Raw genomic sequence first — 20,686 nt, 5'->3', positions numbered from 1 at the left:
ACATACTGATCCGCCGATAAAGGCCGTTCGAGATTGTTCAGAATTTGTTCAGAAATTTCGGTTATCTGGGACCGACCGTGCAGACGCGTCGGGTTTATCTAAGGTTAATGTCGAATACATGAATTTTAAACTTATCGCTGTTCTGCGCTTGTATTTGCCAAAGGCGCGGAACAAAGGGCAAATTTGTTTAGGCCCGAGATAAAAAATAATTGGGGCACAACGGGGCACGAATGGTTTTATAATGATCGCGTGGGCGGTTAAGGTCGAAATATATTCCGGGGGCGGAGAAAGGCAATAAAATAGTGACGAAGCAATAGAAAGCAAGAAACAATCTAGCTATGGAAGGCAAAAGGAAGAAATATCTTAATGCTGATAAAAGCTGAACCCTGAATCGAGTTAACCCTAGACAGCTGGTTGGGCCTGATATGATACCAAACCTGTTGCTGAGAGAATGTACCGTATCGTCTTGTGACCGTTATTGTTTTTATTTGATAAGTCCCTTAATCCAGGTATATTCTCAGACAGATATCATCTACTACAGGCCTATTTGCATACAATCAACAATACCCAAGGTGTTGGGAAGGAGGGTTTTGCCATTGCCGGACGGAGTCTTCCGTAACATCACTGTTGAGTGGCAGCATGGGTTCGTAAATGGCCTTTCTACTGTGACGAACCTTCTTACTTATACTATATATTAACTTATATTTATTGACTTTTAACAAAAGTATCCGATAATATCAACAAGTTATTAGAACACTAAAATACAAACTTTAAAAACAGATACGTACCAACGCCTAAAGATAAAGAGATTGGCATCACTAGAATCAAAGTATAAAAGTATAAGAACAAAAAATGTTCTTATTCAAAAAGAGCTTTAATTTTCCCTTAAATAAATGAACAGGCAATGACTGTCTGACGGACAAAAGCAACGTATTATTTAGTTTTATTAACTTATGACTTGGCACCTGCAAATTGAGATTAGCTCTAAAATTATAATCTCCACCAATTCTGGTCATGCAATAATTAGATAGATTACTTTTTATTGTAAATTGTGCTATTTAATATAAAAAGCGAGCGAAACGTTCAAATATTTAATTTTGGGAACAGGGTTCTGTAAGAGTGACCACGAGACTTCCCCAACATTGTTCGAACAATACGTTTTTGGTAGACAAAAACTTCACCAGTTGTGGAAGAGTTTCCCCAGCATATAATAGGGTAATATAAGCGAGATTGAACGTATACGAAATAATAAAATAGTAAAAGCTGAAGATCCACGCAACAAAAGTATGCACAGCCATTTTGTTTAATTCAATTTGGCCTGTCCAGGACAAATTACTGTCTATGAGCAACGTTAGTCTGATTAATCGATTTATCCTGCATTCTAACCAATAAGCTCTTGTCCAGATCCCTAAGCGAAAACAACATCATCTCAGTCTTTGTCCCGTTCAAACAAATACTGTTACTGCCCTAGTGGCTAAGAACGTCAGATCTTCCAAACTCCTAGATGACACTGTCACAGCAGTATCATCTGCAACATAATTATCTGGGAAAGAATCAGATAATAAATATTATAAATATTAAAGGTCCCAGTATGCTTTCCTGTGAGACACCGCTGGTGAGTTCTTTAGATAAGCATCTCACAGTAGTATCATTCCTAAGGACAACTCTTTGGTCACGACCCTTAAAAAACGAATCAATCCAGGCGTAACTATTCACCCGTATAACGCAATTATTTTACTTATTCAGCGACAAATTAATATCAAGCACATCAAAAGCTCGCTTGAAGTCAAATAACATACATAATGTTTTATTATTCTGATCCAGGTTCGAAACTATTTGCGAAAACCAAACTAATAATGGCCGTGAGGTGCATTCTATATGTACTGACTTCAGCAATGCGTTTGATATGCTAGACCAAGGAGTATTACTGAACAAACTGAACAAAAATTTGCTTAGAGGTGCGTTTCTATTGTGGCTTTCAACAGGTCAAGATCAGCTGTTTCCTGATCCCCAACCTAGATGTAATATCCGGCGTGCCTCAGGGGTCTCATGTGGGCCCAAAATTGTTTCTTCTTCTGGTTAATGTCATTTGGAGTGACATTATTCCCTTTTTCCAGATGATTTAAAAACTTACCTCTGCATATGGTCAATTGATGATTGTAGTGGTTCAAAGCGATATTAATTCCCTAGTGGAGTGCTGTATGATGAACAATTTAAAATTAAATACTGTAGAATACGGCTAGAAATCCTGCTGATTGCGCATGAGTGTGTGATGAAGAAGGTGCAAGTAATAAAAGATTTAAGTATCACGTTCTGACCGGCACTTTGAGGATGTCTGGTGCGCAGAATATGTGTTTAGATTTTGAGAATTTAAGACGTATATGTCCATTCTATCTTGGAGTATGGGTCAATAATCTGTTCTCCCTTTTGCGAAATTCACAAAAACCGAATTGATGCTGTGCGGAACAAGTTTTTAAGGTATCTTAGGTATAGGACGGGCCAGAGCGGTTTACAAATCGATCTCATTGAAGTGGGGGCTTCACGGACTGGCTATTTTCGAAGACCGTAGAAAATTTCTGGATTAATGTTTTGTCTTTCAAGTGATAAATGGCGTTATCGATTCTTCTTGTATTCTGTCAAGTTTTAATTTTCATGTCCCTTCTAGAGGATTGAGAGAAAGTCACCTTTTGTCTCCTGTACTGTTGAAATCCATTATTAGTATAATGTGAGAGTTTTAAATGTGCTTTTGTAGATGTCGTCAGTCTATCAAGTCCTTAAGTTACAGGCTTCGGGTTATAAGATACACATTTTCCCTGAATATGTATGGGATCTGAGTATATTTCGACAAAATAATGACGTCTACTGACCAGCGAGCTCGACCTAAGCTGGTATGGCGAGGACGCGATAAAAAAGTGAGGCGAAATAAAAAGAGTGTTATCGACGGGGATCGTTATCTTTATCTTGCAAATTTATATAAATAACACACAAGCTGTTATCTTTATTTTATTTACGTATACAATACTAATTAATATTATTCCCATATTATTATTTGATAAATGAGCAATATTTTTAAAAAATTATTAACTGTTTCATTATTTTATACATATACATACCAAAAAAGATTTTACAATTATTACGAACTAGAACAATTTTTAATAGTAGGAAAAACGTTTATACAGGATTTATTTAGAAGGCTCTAACACCAACCCCCGAAAGACCTACATACAGGTGATTTTATTTTATGGTGATGGTGCCGTCTAGTGATGTATTGAACTCCACTTAGAATTTTGTGTATATACTCTTTAACAAAAAATTCCCTTTGAGATGTCCGAGTTTCCCACCCTAATCTCTGAACTAAGGTTAGATAAGCTATCATTCTAACTCCTTTCCAATAAAGTTCAGAATTTGGTAGGAATGAGTGACAAGTTTACTAATGTCATGTCCCCAGACATGTTCGATGCTAAATTGACTCCTAAATATAAGTAAGGAATAGGGTGGGTCAAAAAAACGATTTTTTTTATCTAACATACAAAAACTAGTTGCGATTTATCTCTAGAAAGTACTTTCCACATATGAGCTCTTAATATTAATGGGAAGATTATCCTCATTTCAGTTTTGCATTTTCGATTTACTCTCATATGTAAATAATATCTTATCACCAATAGAACATTAAGCCAATTTTATTAATAAAAAATGGCCTCTTATACTTTTTCGATAAATCGAACCATTTCAAAGATATTGCAGGCCAAAAATTGAAGAATTTAAGGGAAAATAACTTTTTCATCTGGATTTTGTTATTGAATGCTCTGAATGCTCCACAAAAAAGGTCTCTTGTGGTTTATCGATTACTCGAACCATTTTGAACGTATTTACATTGCAATCCCAGTGGGTACTTATATTCATAGTAAATTTTGGGATTATTTATTATCTACGTCAGAAAAAAATATTCTTTATTCAAGAAATATCAATAAATGTATTCATAGAAAAAGAATTCTGTTCCACCATTTGAAATTTTATACATTAATATAGTATTAATAGAAAAATTTAATTATACACATCGACTTTTACTACAGTCAGGAAATAGTCGTCGGTGTCGCAGCAAGTATTGAAACTGTTCTCCACACTCTGCTGCATCATTAACAACTTTCGTTCGTTTGAAATTCTCTTCATTTTCCTTGTCAATAACATCTGAAGCGTACCATGCAAACTCAACAGCAAGGAAATCATACGGTGGGTCAAGGATTTCGAACAAATTCAATGATTTTTGAGAAACGAAGCGACTCAAATTCTTTCGAATAATCGAATTGATGGTTTTTGGATCGATTTCAAATTTTTTAACCGAATTTAACTAGAGTTTATACGGTCTCGAGGATTTATAGCTTCGACCACCATTTTTTCTACAGTGGAACAGTATCATCATCGAAAATGCAAAACTATAATGAAAGCTCCTACGTAGTAAGTACTTTCTACACGCCAATCAGTTCTTTCACCTAGTTGTAGAAAATAATATTTATAAAGACCAAAATACTTCCTAAAAAATGGCATTAGAATTTCAAAATATTTAAGTCTTATTTTATTATTATTTTTAACATTTTTCTTGTTACCGAACGTGTTGCATACTTTACCTTTTCTACGTTTTCTAGTTTTTGGGTCCATTTTCGCAAAACAACACGAATACATTCACTAACACACTAGCAAAGTTCCCTTCCTATCATTCTCAGATACCAATATAATGTTGTTTTTTAATTTTGATACAAAATAAGGTTACACGTAAAAATTATAAGTTTTGTGGTGTCTGATGGTAATAATCTTTAAAGTTCGTATTACGGGATGGATGTAATGTCAAAAAATTTATATTATATTTTATGGAAACAAGAAGAAATTCATCAAGAGGCAAGAGACCGGTACAGACAGCCCGTATGAGATAATGTTACTTTCAAAAAGAAAAGAACAGCGTAAACGCGTTTTCAAAGAAACGCCACATAATTAAATTGAGATGTGGAATGCACGAGCCACCCAACTTTTCCCTCTAAAAAGCAGCTAATCCATCAACGTCTGCAGATCCGCCTTTCCTTGTTCTAATTTTTTTTTTGGTTCTTTTTTCGTTCCTTCACATGTCCGCGTATGTCGAAAGCATCCCGCCATTCCGCTCCGGAATATTAACGAGCAATAAGAATTTATAATCGGCTCGTTAGGAGATTGAGACGTTCGGATCATTGACAGAGACGACTTTTATGGTTATTTATTTGTCTTTTTTTTCTTTATTTGGACGTAACTAGACTGCCAATACGAGCGAGTCCGGTGGCATGGCGAGACGCCAAGACAGTTTTTTTGAAATATTTTATATAGAGTGCGTTATTATACAGGATGTTCAAAGAAGCGTGCACCAAAACAAGAAAAAAAGTTCGTATAAACGTAGATATGTTACAACGTCATTTATAATGATAAGAGTCTAATTTTGCGTTAACTACATAAAAATTGTGAAGTCCAGTGCCATCCAAGAAGATACCTTAACGAGCACGCCACTGATTTTTGCAATAACAATAAGAATTATTAATTTAATTATGAACATTAATTTTTTGCCCCTTTGATACACACAACATTAAAGTAAGTAATGAAAATAGCCACCATCAGGATTTTACACAAGCCGTTTTTTTCAAATATTGAATAAGAACATAAATTATGTTTTTTTTTATAACCAACCTCCAGCATATTCAACAAACCGAATTTCAATTCCAATACCAATCCAGATTTCAAAAATTCTAACAGCAATGTTGTCAGATTTTCCACTTATATATTAATTGTAATAATTTTGATATTTTTAATGGGATGCCCAAATCAAAAGCTGAAAATTTTTGTTTGTTTGTTTTTCAGTAAAACGGATTTTTGAAAAACAATGTTGTCAGATGCACTGCTTTTACGGTAATCGTCATTTTAAATGGAATGCTGTATTCACTTGCGTTGCAATGAATTCTTAACATCTCAGAATTTTGGAGGCACAGCAAACTTTACTAGCGTATCAGTGAAAAGCTACCAGGATTATAAATATCTGCACGTTCAAAATGGCATGGAATTTTAGATTTGTAGCTTTTGGATATATTTAAGCGTTCCGATGCTTTTCACTGAAAAAGCGGTGTTTGCCATAGTTTTTTAATTAATAATGAGACCATTGCAGCAAAAATAAATAGGATGTTCCATTTGAAATGAGAAAATGATGACGTTTAAGGCGAAAATGGTAAATCTGACAACACTAAGTTAAATACCGAATTATGTCGTTAAAACGGTATATCCTTTGGAGAACCTTAGAACTTTGTATCCCCCTACGCGCGGACAAGATGGCGGGCAAAAACGCGCCCGCTCCGACACCTTTTCCGAAATACCGCTAATTCAAAATCGATTTAATATGGCGCGCCGGCCAAATTCGTTTATCTTTATTTACATCGAATCCATTGACTATTTAATTAACTTATCAATTAATTATACTACTCCAATGGAAATTAATTCGTCGGAAAATGAGGACGCCCCCTCCCTCGCCGCGACCCCCTAACCGGGGGGGGGGGGGGACGCGTTCGGTGTCGAGGATCGAATCAAAACTTTCGGGATTTCGGGTTAAAATCATCGACGTGAGGTTTTTTCTGGCACCCCCTCCGCGCGATCCGCAGATGAGAGGCGAAATTGATAAACAAATTAAAAGCGGCCTCCACCGACGGCCGTGAATTAGCGGAATTTTGGCCGGGGGTTCTTTTTTATTCGCGCTAAATCTGCGCGAATGCGGCATATTTGATTTTGTAAATTATATATATGAATGCCAATTTAATAAATGTGTATTTCGGATTCAATTAATTAAATCGTGCCGGCAGGGAATGTCGGGATAATTTAAAACGATTTTAAAAACGTTCTCCAGCGTTGGTGGTAATAGAATATTCGTGTTTTTACCGATATAAGAAATTTTATTTAAATTAATAAAAGTCGTTCTATCCTTAAAGTGAAATAAGAAAGTATATTTCTTTTAAATCGTATTTACTTTTTCTTTACTTCAATAAACATAAAATATCCAATATAAGTTAAATATATTATAAAATTTTTCAAAAGAAACTTCCACAAGTTACTGCGATATTACTCACAAATTTTCTGGACCTTTCAACTAGCTCGCATTTTGCTCCGGATTCTCTACAATAAAGCCAAATAACAAAAGTATCATCATAACAAAAATGTTTAGATTTTCACGAAATTATATATATACACCGTGTCTTTATCACATTTGATATGTTGTCGAAGTAATTGTCATGTGAATATACAGGGTGCTTCAAAAAAATGTATACACACTTTGAACTTCCATAGAAAATTTATTTACCGTTCTACAAAGTTAAATTTCAGGTAAATAGAAAGCTGAAAGTCCAATGTAAATGAAACATAAATAACAAATGTTAATACTGTTCAAATTGGTGACCTGCATCATCAATACAATTCTGAGTACGAGTCACCACTGATTCTGTACATCGTATCAAAACGTCCAATGAGATTTCTCTACACACTGCTTGAATCTCATTCCAAAGAATGTCTAGGTTACGTGGTTTACGTTTGTACACCTCATCTTTTACTGTGCCCCACAAGAAGAAATGCAGTGGCGTAAGGTCTGGAGAGCGTGCTGGAAACTCGATTGGCCCCCTGCGTCCTATCCACCGGCCCGACAAATTTTGATCCAGGTAAGCTCGTACGTCCCTGTGATAATGCGGCGAAGCACCATCTTGTTGAAAATAAAAATCATCATTAATGCACGAATGGCAGGAAATATGCAATCAGCAAGCATTGCTAGGTAATTAATACCAGTTACAGTGCCTTCAAATCGAAAAGGTCCAAAATGAGTCCCCTTGAAGACAAACCGCACCACACATTTACACCAGGCAAATTTACAGCTTTTTCAATTGTAATGTGAGGATTTTCTTCACCCCAGTAAACACAATTGTGCCTATTGACACTTCCATTAAGTTTGAATTGGGCTTCATCCGACCAAATGATGCTACCTATAAATCCCGGTTCATGTATCACCATCTCCTGAATTCATTCACAAAATTGCAACCTTCGATCTGGATCGTCGTCATTTAGCTGTTGCACCAGCCTTGGAATGTAAACACGATACTTGCCTCTCTTCAGAATGCGTAGCACGCTGCTAGCACTTACATCACTTTCACATGCCCCTTGCCTTGAAGATTTGTTAGGAGAGCGTTGAAACAGTTCCAAGACTGCCGTTGATGACTCATCACTTGTAGCTGTTCGAGGCCGACCTGAATGACCTTTATGCACATCACACACTGTTCCATGAACTTCGAATTTGTCTCGTATGCGTGTAATTGTTAATCTTGAAGGTGGTTCTGTATCATACTCCCTTCTCCACTGTCTTTGAACTTCATTTACATTCTCAAACTTCCAGTACCACTTAATAACCTGCTTACGTTCTTCAAAACTCAAACGTACGTTCCCCATGTTGATATTACAAATTCCAACTGATAATATAACATAGAGGGACGATTATGCTGGCACCTGGCGAAGAAATATAACATTAGCCTTGTAGAGCGGGAAAACTACAATAGTTTAAAGTGTGTATACATTTTTTTGAAGCACCCTATATATAATTTCGTAAAAATCGGAACTTTCAGTTCTTATTTATTTTATCAAATGGATTTTCATCAAGTAAAAGCCACCTCAGTTAAATTTCAGATGAAATACTTTCTTCCCTTAATCTTCTTATTCTCTTATTCTATCTTATTCGATACTAAAATAAAAGTGTAATGGGAATCAATCATTCGAGACAATGTTAATCCCCTTCTTTAGCTCCACGCCCTTCAAATAATATTGAAGCAAGTACAGGGTAGAATGCGAGCAAATTTCAATTAAGCTTTGAAGAAGCCAACGGGATGATTGACGAAACGTCAGCAAGTTTGACTCAGGAGGAATCCAGAAGATGTATAATAGCGTATTATATATAATAAATAAACTAAATATCAAAATCATTAAAATTCTTCTAATTGAAATTAAAATCTAATTAATTTTGTTTCTACCGCAAAATATTCTGTTAATATCACTTTACTTCATTCAAAAACTTCCCAGTATAATCATATTGTTAATGAAATAGGTAATTTAATTTAAATAATAGAATTAAAACAAGAGATTTAAATTCAACAAAAAACAATAAATTATACCAATTAATGTTATTTCTATCGCAAAATATAATGTTGTTGTTAGTATTAAAAACAGTTTTTTTTTCTTAGTTATCTTAGTATTAAAATACGTAATTGAATCACAGTCATAAAACCTCACAAAAAAAATCATAGCATTCTTCGCATTAATTAGATTATAATTTAATTGATAGTTTGCTTAGTATTAAAATTAAAATAAATAATGTAATTTAATATCTCCACTAAAATAAAAGGCAATTTGATAGTATTAAAGTACTAGTTTTCTTAGTACGAAAATATTATTTCACTTCAATCAGAAAAATGCATTATAAGTATTAATTTATAATAAAATTTTTAATTTCATGAACAAAATGTCAAGACATGATTATTACTTTCTCAATAAGGTAAAATGCCACTAAAGGTCAAATTATTTTAGTCGTCTTCAACTCACGATAATTTTAAATATAATCATAATCATTTAAGTAATTAAAGAAAATTCCGAACCAACTTACGTTGGAAAATAAAATAATTTTTAATTTTTTTTTTCGATTTCCAACAACCTCAATTTTTTGTGTTCATCAAGTACCAGCAAACAGAATTCATTCATTCATAAAAAAAAATCAATCACTAACATTTATTTGTTGCCATGGTAAATATTAAAATGTTGTTCTCTTCGGTTTGGTCCACAAAAATTAAAGTAAAACGTATATTTCGACCCATAGAAAAAATATATTGAGACTTGTTCTATTCGAAATCGGCAAATGGCGAATCAAATGCCAAATATTTTTATTTTTAACATAATTTGATATTATTTATTTGTTACATTTATGCCACGTTTTGTTTCCAGAACCGATTTAACAATACAAACAAATATATAAATTGATAGGTGAATCAGGAAAAGCAAATTAAAATTGAATGCATTTTTTTTTAAATCTTAACTTATAAAAGAATGTTACGATAAAAAATAGAAAAATTTAATTACAAAAAAATTTTGATTTATTGCAGGCAGCAGATGGGTCGGGTGGAGCAACGAGACGCGCGGCGGGGAGCCTCTGGAGATCATTCTAGAATTCGACGGGGTCCGAGAATTCAACGCTGCGCATCTCCACACGAATAATATGTTCAGCAGGGCTGTGGAGGTAAGATTCGAATTTTGAAAAGAATAAACCGTACCCCTTTGTCCGAAAAATGCAATATTTTTAGCGACCATTTGAATTTCACTGTAAGAACGCTCGGGCGAATTAAAATTTCACAATGGCCGTCGAAAAACTACCCCCCCCCACCCCCCTACTTTATCTTGCCGCGTCGCTGGCTGCTGCATGTCAAAGGGAATATAGTATCAATAACGCGCCTATGCCGTTAAAAGATTCGCAAAGAACGAACTGGGGACTCATAAATAATATGCAAACCATATTTTTTTGAAATATACTTTGAAATTTGCGTAGTTTGAATGGCCTTGTTCGATTTCTAAGGAATTTGGTATCCGTAATTGTATAGAATTGTTTGATATCAGAGTTTTTAAAGAAGGGGAGGAGACCCCGTATCATCTGCTTACCGAGTGGCCTGCTTTGACATGAACAAGATTTGGAGTCTTCAAAACGGCTCTGATCGATCCGGACTCAGTGCTCGGTATTGGGCTAAAGGAGTTGCTAACCTTCTATAAGAGGGGCGGCATTCTGGACGCCCTCTAGCGCGGTCCGGGGGCACAATGGGCCCGTCTGGTGGCCTAAGTGCTTGGACGCCCGCGGCCCCCTTACCAATACCAGGGGTACCTCTTCCAGCAAAGGAGATATTGCAAATACATTATCCCATTAGGCTATCCAAGTTTCCGAACTCAACTCCCGAACACCATGTAGATAATGTAGGCTTCAGAATTGAAGATGTTTTATACAGAACTTAGCCACTAACATTTTGTTTTTCTTTTGTTATCTTTAAACGCAAAATATTTGCATGCAATCGAATGCCCGGTGCTTTATTCATATTGGTGGACAATATCTAAAATTTTACTTTGAATTTTTCTTTTTTTTTTACTAGCAAGCATGATGACTTTATTGCAATGTAAATTTAGCAAAAGCAAAGTCGAATACAGTGGAATATAGACTTAACACAAAACAAATATTTTAAGACAAAAGATGAAAACACATTCTAAAAAAAAGAAGCTATTTGGTAAGAAAAAGAAAGACCCGGCAAGCTGTAAGAATGAAATATGAAAGAACAGGTCCGTACTTTGCCTAGATTTTAATTATTTGGGGTTGTGTTAGGAAAGATACTAAATAATATTTATTTATTTATGTATGTATTTATGTTTAAATCTAAAACAAAATTACAAATTATTTTTATTACCTACCTAAATTACTTAAAATTATTCACATAATATATCAGTATCACTATCGCTATCATCGCATGTTCTAATTATTATTTGTTCTATATTATTTGCACTATGGATATACGATTGGTCTGATTTTTCTATATGTTTAACAGAATTTGCCCAACTTCGTGGAGGGATGTTAAAAACTTCGGTTTCTATAAGTTTGAGGATATTGGAGTTAACACGGGGAAAAACATTGTTACGACGAATGGCAGATTTCAGTTGGTGCCAAACATGTTTCAATGGGATTAAATATACAGTGGCCTTAAAACTGTATGCCCAAGATTTTTTGCATAATTATCACAGACGTATTCCTTTTTTAGATTCAAGCTTTATAGAACCTCAATTAATTGCTTTTTAGTATAATCCTCGTGAAAATATATGTCATTATTATACATGTAGTCTTGGATTGTTGCTTTTGTGTCACATGGGGAAGGGGTTTTAGTCAACTGTCTACTGTGATAACTTGCATTGCCCATTACAATGACGCTATTAGGAGGAATGTCTGGAACTAGTTTATTTTTAAACAATCAATTCAAATAAATCAGCGGTGGTGTCTTCATGGTAAGCCAGAGAAGAATCTTTAATATTTTTCGCAGACAGAGAAAGTCCATTTGGAATCCAACCATCTTTAGAGCCAGCATGCAAAATAGTTATTCTTTTACCCCTTTTTGATATCGCGTTTGTTTTACACTTATCAGTTGAGTCAACTCAACCCTTTTCCGGGGTAGAGAACTTTATGAAAGTATAGAAATCCAAAAAAAAAGACAAAAAATTAATTACAAAACTGATTCCAAAGGCCTTAACAAAATATGTCATCCGTACCTGCTTTGCATGCCATTCCAATCCGAATAAAATATTCGCCGGGAAATTATGTTTATTTTTAATATATTAACACAACGTCACATGTCCTCAATTGATAGGCTAGACAAAGCACTAAGTTTGAGTCGACAAACCGCGCGTCCTTACTTATACTTCTTAAATGAAATATTTGTTAATATTTCAAATTCATGTACACAGTTCCTTAATATTGGTTACGTTTTTACAATATTTGTTTTCGAAATTGATTAAAGTTCTAATCTTCACACAAAAAATACTACGTAAGGCAAGTAATATTCCTAGACGTTAAAGAGCACTGTTTCTGTGTTCATTTACCTACAAGGCTGTAACAATTTATAACTCCCTACCAGGTCAGATTAAAAAGTTCGCAACGGTATACTTGTTTAATACTGGTCAGACTAGACCTAAAATACAAATGGTTTAAGTTTTTGTTACTTGGTTTGAAAAGTTCACCTTTGTTCTCACTTATTTGGGTCACCCAAAACTTGAATGTGTTTATAAATCTGGTTAAAATTCCAGCTGTCGACGAGTATAAAAACTTGGGTGTTATCTTTGAGTTCGCACACAGGTTTCTAAAATTCTCCAAAAGGCTTATGTTAATCTCTGCAATATCTATAAAAGTAAATATATTCTAAATTTTATGCTAAAAAAAAATCTTGCGAAGCACCACTGATTTTGAGCCATCCGAATTACTGTAATTTTGTCTATGGACCCTGCTTGGATGTCTGGACAAAATATAAATTACAAAAAATACAGAATTCCGGCATTCGATTTTATTTATAACCTTAAACGAAGAGATCACGTCGTAAACTTAGAAAAGAATTACATTTCTGCTTCTCATATACAACTGATAGACTACTTAACTAAAATCCTCAGATTAGCCAATCTTAATAATAATAATTAATTTAATATAATATATATAGGTGACTAAATAGACTATCATTAAAATTATTATTTATTTATTTATTCTTTAAGATGTCCAAATTTCTCGACTCGTGATTCCCGGCACCACGTCCAATGAGAGTCAAATAAACATGGTTTATAACTTCCTTAGTCTCAATAGAATAGTGTTTTCAGCATTTGGGAGGGAGCATCTCCTGAGATACACTAGACTCGCACATATTGTGTGTAATTCGCACACAATTCAACACCCTCTGTATTACACACGAAATAGGAATGATTACTAAACTAAGTAATATACGAAACCAAAGAATATTAAACACAGGTAGGTATAAAATTATTTTCTATTACGGACCACAATTTTACCTGAATTTAAATTCCGAAACTTTAGGTAATAATCTTGTTGCGTTGTATCTTAATGACCACCCTTGGATAATCCCATTCAAAAGCAATTGGTCACTTTCTTATATCTATGAACAGACCATACTATATTAGTATTCATACAGCGAACAATGTTCATTTTGCATGTTCAGCATTTGCCAGTAGCATTTTAATTATGTTATGTTTGTCAAAAAAAAATCCAAAAAGCATATTTCACATAAAAAAAAACTCAAAATTTTGGAGTTAAGTTTAAATACACTATTTCCTATATCGTACTGCTGTGCTTAGTAGTTTTTTGCAAATTTTCCAATTAGTTCCGGCTAGTTAAAAATTCGAACGGCTAAAAGCGCTGCCGTTCGCGTATTTTCCCAATTGTGTTGTCGATCGGCAAAAATGGCCGCTGCGGCTTAAAGCAATATTTGAACGAAATTAACTGAAACGTCAAAATATATACTCGTCGCGGAAAAGCGCGGACTTTGAAATCCACGCGCTACGGGAAAATGAAATTTTTCAATCGATTCCAAATTGAATCGGAAGTCCTTTTGAGTTTTTTTGTTCAATGCTGTCGTTCGATTATTTCTACGAGGATACCGAATTGGATGGTTAATATTTTAAAATTCGGAAAAATATCAAAATTTGAATGGAATGATTTTTTTTTCTTAATCACACGACATGCATTAACGGTGACTATAACAAAAAAATAATTTTAAAAAAACCTTTTCCAAAAAACTTCCAAATTCTGGGTTTTTGAATTTGTTAGTAGAAATTTATCTACTTATGTATTATATCTTTGATCCATCTTGTCTATTCTTCAGTGTCTGTCATCCTGTTCATGTATCTGCTTTACAGATCATTCGCCCATCTTAGTTGAGATCTTCTTCTGTCTCATTAATTTTCCACAGGTCTCCAGGGTCTAATACTTTTCTTTTATCTGTTCATTTTATCTGATGTCTGGGAATCTCAAATCTGTAGTCAGCATGTCTTGAAGAAAGCCCTTTTATCCTGCAATACGTTTTGTTACGTGTGTAGTTCTACACACTGTAAGTTAGTTCAACGAAAAAATTGTTGATCAAGGCAAACCTTGCACTCCACATATTGTTTGAAAGGTATGTGAAGAAGGTTTAAGATATTGGAGTAATGGCACCAGGCGATCTCTGCCTTTTGGAATACCTATGATATGGAGAGAGCCAACAAATCAATGCAATCAATCAATGTTCGGCGATATAAAAAAACTTCAAAAACATGGCCCAGATGTCGCAATGCATGAGAATCCTGCCAATTTGACAGAAGATACCACCAATTTTTCTGAACCTGAAATACTGATGTTGGTGATATATGGAGTGTTTCTCGGCAGTTATTTGCAGAATCAGAAGTTAATGACTCAGTAAGAGACTTAAGTTTACCTAAGGATCTTTCTGAAATTTTAGCATTTAGATTTCGAAAAATTTACCGACACAAGACGTTAAAATCTCATATTTCAGGAAGCGAGAAACAAAAAAAAGTTCATAATAGTTATTATTATATAGAAAAATATTTTGACTCATGCAAATCTTTGTCAGAGTGATTAGATCTTCAATTATATCTTTACTGTAGTTATTAGATTCGAGTAATTTCCTGAGGTATTCCAAAGTTTCTGGTATAGGAACGCTTGGAAATAATGAGGAAATATCAAAAGATACTAAAAGTTCATGTTCATTTAACCTTACGTCTTTCATTTTACCAATAAACTCTTGCGAGTTTTTTACAGAAAAACTTTCTTTTTGATGTTTTAAATGTCCAAGTTCTAACTAACCAACCACTTTGAAATATTACATGTTGGAGAACCTATAGGTTTATGAATATAATTTGGACAAAGTAGGATTAGATGTCTGCGTTTTGTATTTCAAAATTGAGTTGCGGTTTGTGGTAAAACGCGTTATTGTGTGTTAATATTTAGCTTGTATTTACGATGAAACATCTTCATCGTCAGAGCTGAAATTGGAACTGCTACTTCCGAAAAAAAATCCTTCGTCTAAATTAACTAGTGGTGGTACCGTTATATCAAGTGTATTCCCTTTTTCCCAGTATTTTTCTATTATATTTTCTGTATGTGTTATACAACTAATGTATAGTTTCTATAGTTCACTTACAATATTTTTATTCAAAAATATTTTGCACTGAGCCCACACCAATTGCATTTAATATACACTGGTAAGGAGGCAATCTCAGAACTTGATCACCCATTTTAGCAAACATTTTAGACCATTTTCTTTGTAATTAATCTGCTTACTGCGCAGCCAATTGATAATTTCTTCTTTTCTTTTCAATGCATTTGGTATACTTTTTTCTCTCTCCACTAAGTCAAGAATGATATCGTGCATTATCCATAATTACTAAAAACCGACTACGCCATCGTAAATCGTACCGACTATACTTCGCACCCGACGAGATCTTTCTAACACCTGACCTTCGCCTTGACATTGAACTTTTCCTTGTTCGGAAGCAGAAGTAATACCCAATGTCGATGACGGAATTTTTCGAGGACAAAATTAAATACTAAACTTAGCCCACCCTGTATAATTTCTGTTTACTGCAAAAAATGAGCAAAAAAAATTATATTTTAACCGTTATAATTGTTGAGATACTAATCCAACCTTGTAGATTCAGACGAATTTATTTTAAAATTTCCGTGTCCCCCTATTTCTGTTATTCTTTAATATTCGTGAATATACGCAAAAGGTACAACCACGGTGACCCGTAAAAAATTAAATTCAATTATTATTCCATTTTTTGTTTTGAATTAAAATAAAGAGACGAAAAATAAAAATGGAAACGAAACACGGGGGGCTTTGTGCCCCCCAGCACCCGCGCATCGGGCGCATTTTTCGTTTTTTTGCACCCCAGAGGCAATAAAAAATCGTGTAATGGAAGAACGGAATTCATTTCAAACCCGAAGAAAAAAATAATAATATTAAGATACGGTAATGGTTTTCCTTTTGTCTCGCGCTTTTTAAATAAATTTAGCGTCTTTATGGGCGGAGATAATTATTTTCCATTTGTTTTGCTTCTCATCCTTTATCAGCCAGTCAACCGTGAAATGATTCGACGCGTTCGGCGGCAAAAAGGAACGTCGTATCGAGATTCGATTATGTTCCGAATTACATCGGAAAACGAAGTGCAACGTTTGAATAGAATGTCCGGAAACATTCGGCACTTTCACGTCCATGAAATTGGGAATGTAAAATCGCAAGAAAATGACTTTTAATTTCAATTCAATTAAATAATTGAGATAAAAGGTGTGAATTGTAACATACCTTTGCAAAAATTAATGGCGAAAAAGTCGATTTTGACTAGAATCCGTTCAAAATCGAAAAGAATTTGTGAAGTCGACAAGGAAAGTCAACCAGACCCAGACCCAGAAAGTGAGATTCTAAGCCAATATCTACAGGTGTAATGCCGTTTTCGCTACAATAAGTGACAGAAAACCCGATTTTAACAGGATTCTGCTCATAAACAAAAAGAAAATGACAGGAAATCAAAATAACATCTTCAATGTAAAATGAGTGTGGTCTATCCAACTTAAACCTAGGTTTACAGATTTGATTCAAATACATACACATATGACTTATTTTGCTCTCGAAATTTTTCTATTGCATTTAAATAATTCACACTTCATTGCGAAATTCTTTAATTAATATTAATTAATATTTCCAAACTGAAAATCCATTTTCTTCAAAAAAGTACGTAATGACTCTTTGGCGCAACTAATGTTTTAAGTCTCCCAGTCACTATTCACTTTTTAAAAACTCGACAAGCACCAGCATCTCCTCTGACTTTCGGCCGCTCCTACTTCCCCTTCCGAAATTCTTATAAAATTGTAAAAATTCAAAACAATTTGTTTAGCTTCCGAAGACAAATGGGTCAGTTTTTTATTTGCTGAGGTAGTTGGTCTTCTAAATTGTCACTAGGTTCGACTGCCATCTCCACTTCGTCTTCAAATTCTGCATTGTTTTCCATGCCTTCTTCTAACAGGGGAATAAAATGATTACTTTCAAAGTTATCTGTAATATAAATTGCACTATCCAGTGAAAACAGGGTCAAATCTCGGGAATTACCCTGCAGCATCAATGCTTTACCAAGTTTAAAACGGTCCATTTACATTTCAAATAAAAATTTCAAGTTTTTACATTATTCGTTACGGTTCATCTCAGGCAAGACGTACTTAATGCAGAATAAACATCTTAAGGTACTGTAAAATACTTACAACGTCAAAGCAATAAATGCACTATATTTTTGGTCGTATTATAACCTAGTCCTCCAGAACTTTTAATAGGACGCTGAAACGGGTTCCACCCTTTACACCATCGGGCGTTCCCGTCCCCCCAAATACCCCGAAATTCTTTGGATCGAGAACCAATATTACAGCCACACACAATGGCCTCGCTTTCAAACATTTTAATGCCTACCACAAAGTAATACGTGTGTGTGCGTGTGCTGGGGGGGGGGCACCTGTGCGCCATGCCGGAAATATTCCAAATTATAATAATGCGCGATCCAGCACAATTCGGAACTCTTTGCAATATTGAAATTTAATTACTCCATTCCGTAGTCATTAATTAACGCACACATACGCTCGGAGGTTGGGCAATGAATGTTCCGTTGCCTCTAGCGTCGCCGCTCAATGTCAGTTCCATTTACGATTGTATTAATAATAATAATAACTTAATTAGTATCCCGACCGTCAAACCGATAGATTATTCTACTTTGTTGCTCGTTCGCTGTAACGTGTTATACGTTCGATCTCTGTAGGTCACCGGGATAACTCGTAGGTATTAAGGGCAATCCGTACAGTCCCCCAGGCTCCGACTGATTAAAGAATCCTAAACGGCAATATAAGCGGGAACTGATGTTGTGAATGGGAATAACTAGAATGCCCCAAATATGCCTAGTTTCCCGCCTGCCGCCTTGTACTTCGCGGTTAGAACATACCGCACGATCTAACTATCTTCTATGTCAAGCTTCCGTAGTACAGCAAAATTGAATAAACATATCCAGTGTTATCCCTCATTTCGTAGGCTTGTTAGGATTGCAAGTTTAAAAACTAATTTTACCCTTAAATCCAACAGCAGATTCGTCTACCGATATTTCTCATGATGGAACAAAATATTCTATGAATTGCTTGTTCTGAGTTCGAGCCCTAAGAGTATGCTCCTTTGGATCATTTTCATGCTAGTGGAGCATCCAAAAAATTTGTGAAAATCGTTCTCTCTTAGTATGCTACTAAAAAAGGGTATTTTGGCGTTAAACTGTAGTGACCAATACTCTTGGATGTTAGATAAGGTTATTGTACCCATATTTAGGACAACCCCAATAAATGCGGTAAACTCTTCTACTGTAGTACCTACCCACGTTTTGACAATCTCTTCTGTGTTTTTTCAGGTCTAGCGTAGTTATTCTTTGTTTCACTATTTTTATTAATAGCCCATCGATGAAAAAGAGCTTGAGAAAATGTTTGGGTTTTGTACAAGAATCAGCAATTTGTGGTCCTACCATTTTGTCCCCAGAAGTAAATAAAATTCTGTCTGGTACCGAAACGTGGCCTGTGACTTGGCTCGTTTTCTTCACTGTTGCTTCAACTTGATGGCAAACGTTTGGTTCTCTGTCGTTTTGTAACTGATGTTGCTAATATTATCACTATCCAATCTATCATTTCCAGGCGTGTCAATATAAAATTTAACGTTCATCGCTACTTTGCAATTTTCGAAATATACACCTTAAAAATACATCGAACTTTGTCCAATAGTGTTAGTTATAAAACTGAGTAATATTCAAAATGCAAAAATGGTGCAGATGTGAACTGAAATGATTGAAATATATACATCAGCAGAACACTATATGTATGTGTGGTGCAATAAAGCAAATAAAAAATTATCTTGATAATCGCATGCAGCATGTTGAAACAAGTTTAGGTCAATCAGCTACAGAAACTGTTAGTTGCGGTATGCCGCAAGGTTCCATACCGGGGCCACTTTTATTTGCAATTTACACCAGCAATTTTGTATCTTGTATGAAAAATGTTACGGCATTTGACCCCAGTACTCGGTATACGGCTCAAAATTTGATCAATGCAGATTTAAAAGAAGTAACAGATGTTCGCAGATTGAACCTGAGATTTAGGGGTCTTATCTCTCCACCACCACACAGGACGTTTCTTTTTCAAAGGAGCTTCTCCTATAACTTTACAAACTTTACAATAACGTTCCTCTCTCTTTAAAAGCCTTATCACTATTAAACTTCAAAAAAAAAAAAAGACAAGAAATGTTCAGCCAACAAGCAAATGGCAAGTTCAATCCTAAAATTTTCTATCCAATTTCTAATTTTTATATACACATTTTCTTTTTTTGCGAACTGATAATCTTAAAATAGTTGCTATATATTATTTTATAGGGGTTGAACTTGGAACAATTTTAATTGCTTTCATCTCCTTTTTTGCAATTTATGTGGTTTACTGGTATTTTATTGTATTGTTAATTGAACATTGCAGAATAAATGTATTATTATTATTATTATTATATAAAATAAACAGCTTACGATGGCATGTATAAAATAAATATCATGTTGTCTTTTATTTTTACGTAAACATATCCTCAACAAAGGTTTAAGAAAGCAATTTAGAATTATTAGAAATGAGCGTAGGGGATGACAGACCGGCCAACCGACGCCATACGAGTGCCAAGAATGGACCGATCTCCTTTAGTTTACTGGCCGCGTACACTCGAAATTCATTTAAATCCCTAAGGGAAATTGTCGACTTTCAATTACTGTAAACCCTTTAGACTCGAGACTCGGTCGTTGTCGAGAGAGTATCACCAATTAGGCCCGGAAAACAAAATATTTACATTCGCCCCGCGTCCTAGAAATTATAATGAGTCATAATCCAATTTCGCCGTTGAAGAATTAAAGTCCCGAAAATTCCGTCCGTTCCGAATAAAAAAAAAAACATAACAAAAGGGCGCGGGAAGGGCCGCCGGCGGTCGGCGCA

At 34.8% G+C, this 20,686-nt stretch overlaps 1 protein-coding gene across 1 annotated transcript in view; it reads left to right on the top strand.

Annotated features, from left to right (window-relative positions):
• Positions 1-20,686, top strand: part of LOC132697889 (discoidin domain-containing receptor tyrosine kinase B-like) — a gene marked incomplete in the record, with an annotated part of 461,835 nt that overhangs the window by 362,428 nt on the left and 78,721 nt on the right. Inside the window, 1 exon segment of the mRNA XM_060663630.1 lies at positions 10,182-10,315. Within this exon segment, the coding sequence (XP_060519613.1) occupies positions 10,182-10,315 (134 nt within the window).

Source organism: Cylas formicarius, unplaced genomic scaffold (genome assembly GCF_029955315.1).
Source record: "Cylas formicarius isolate icCylForm1 unplaced genomic scaffold, icCylForm1.1 PGA_scaffold_2__14_contigs__length_35257938, whole genome shotgun sequence".
In the NCBI taxonomy this organism is placed as follows: Eukaryota; Metazoa; Arthropoda; class Insecta; order Coleoptera; family Brentidae; genus Cylas; species Cylas formicarius.
This window is presented reverse-complemented; position numbering and strand designations above follow the sequence as displayed.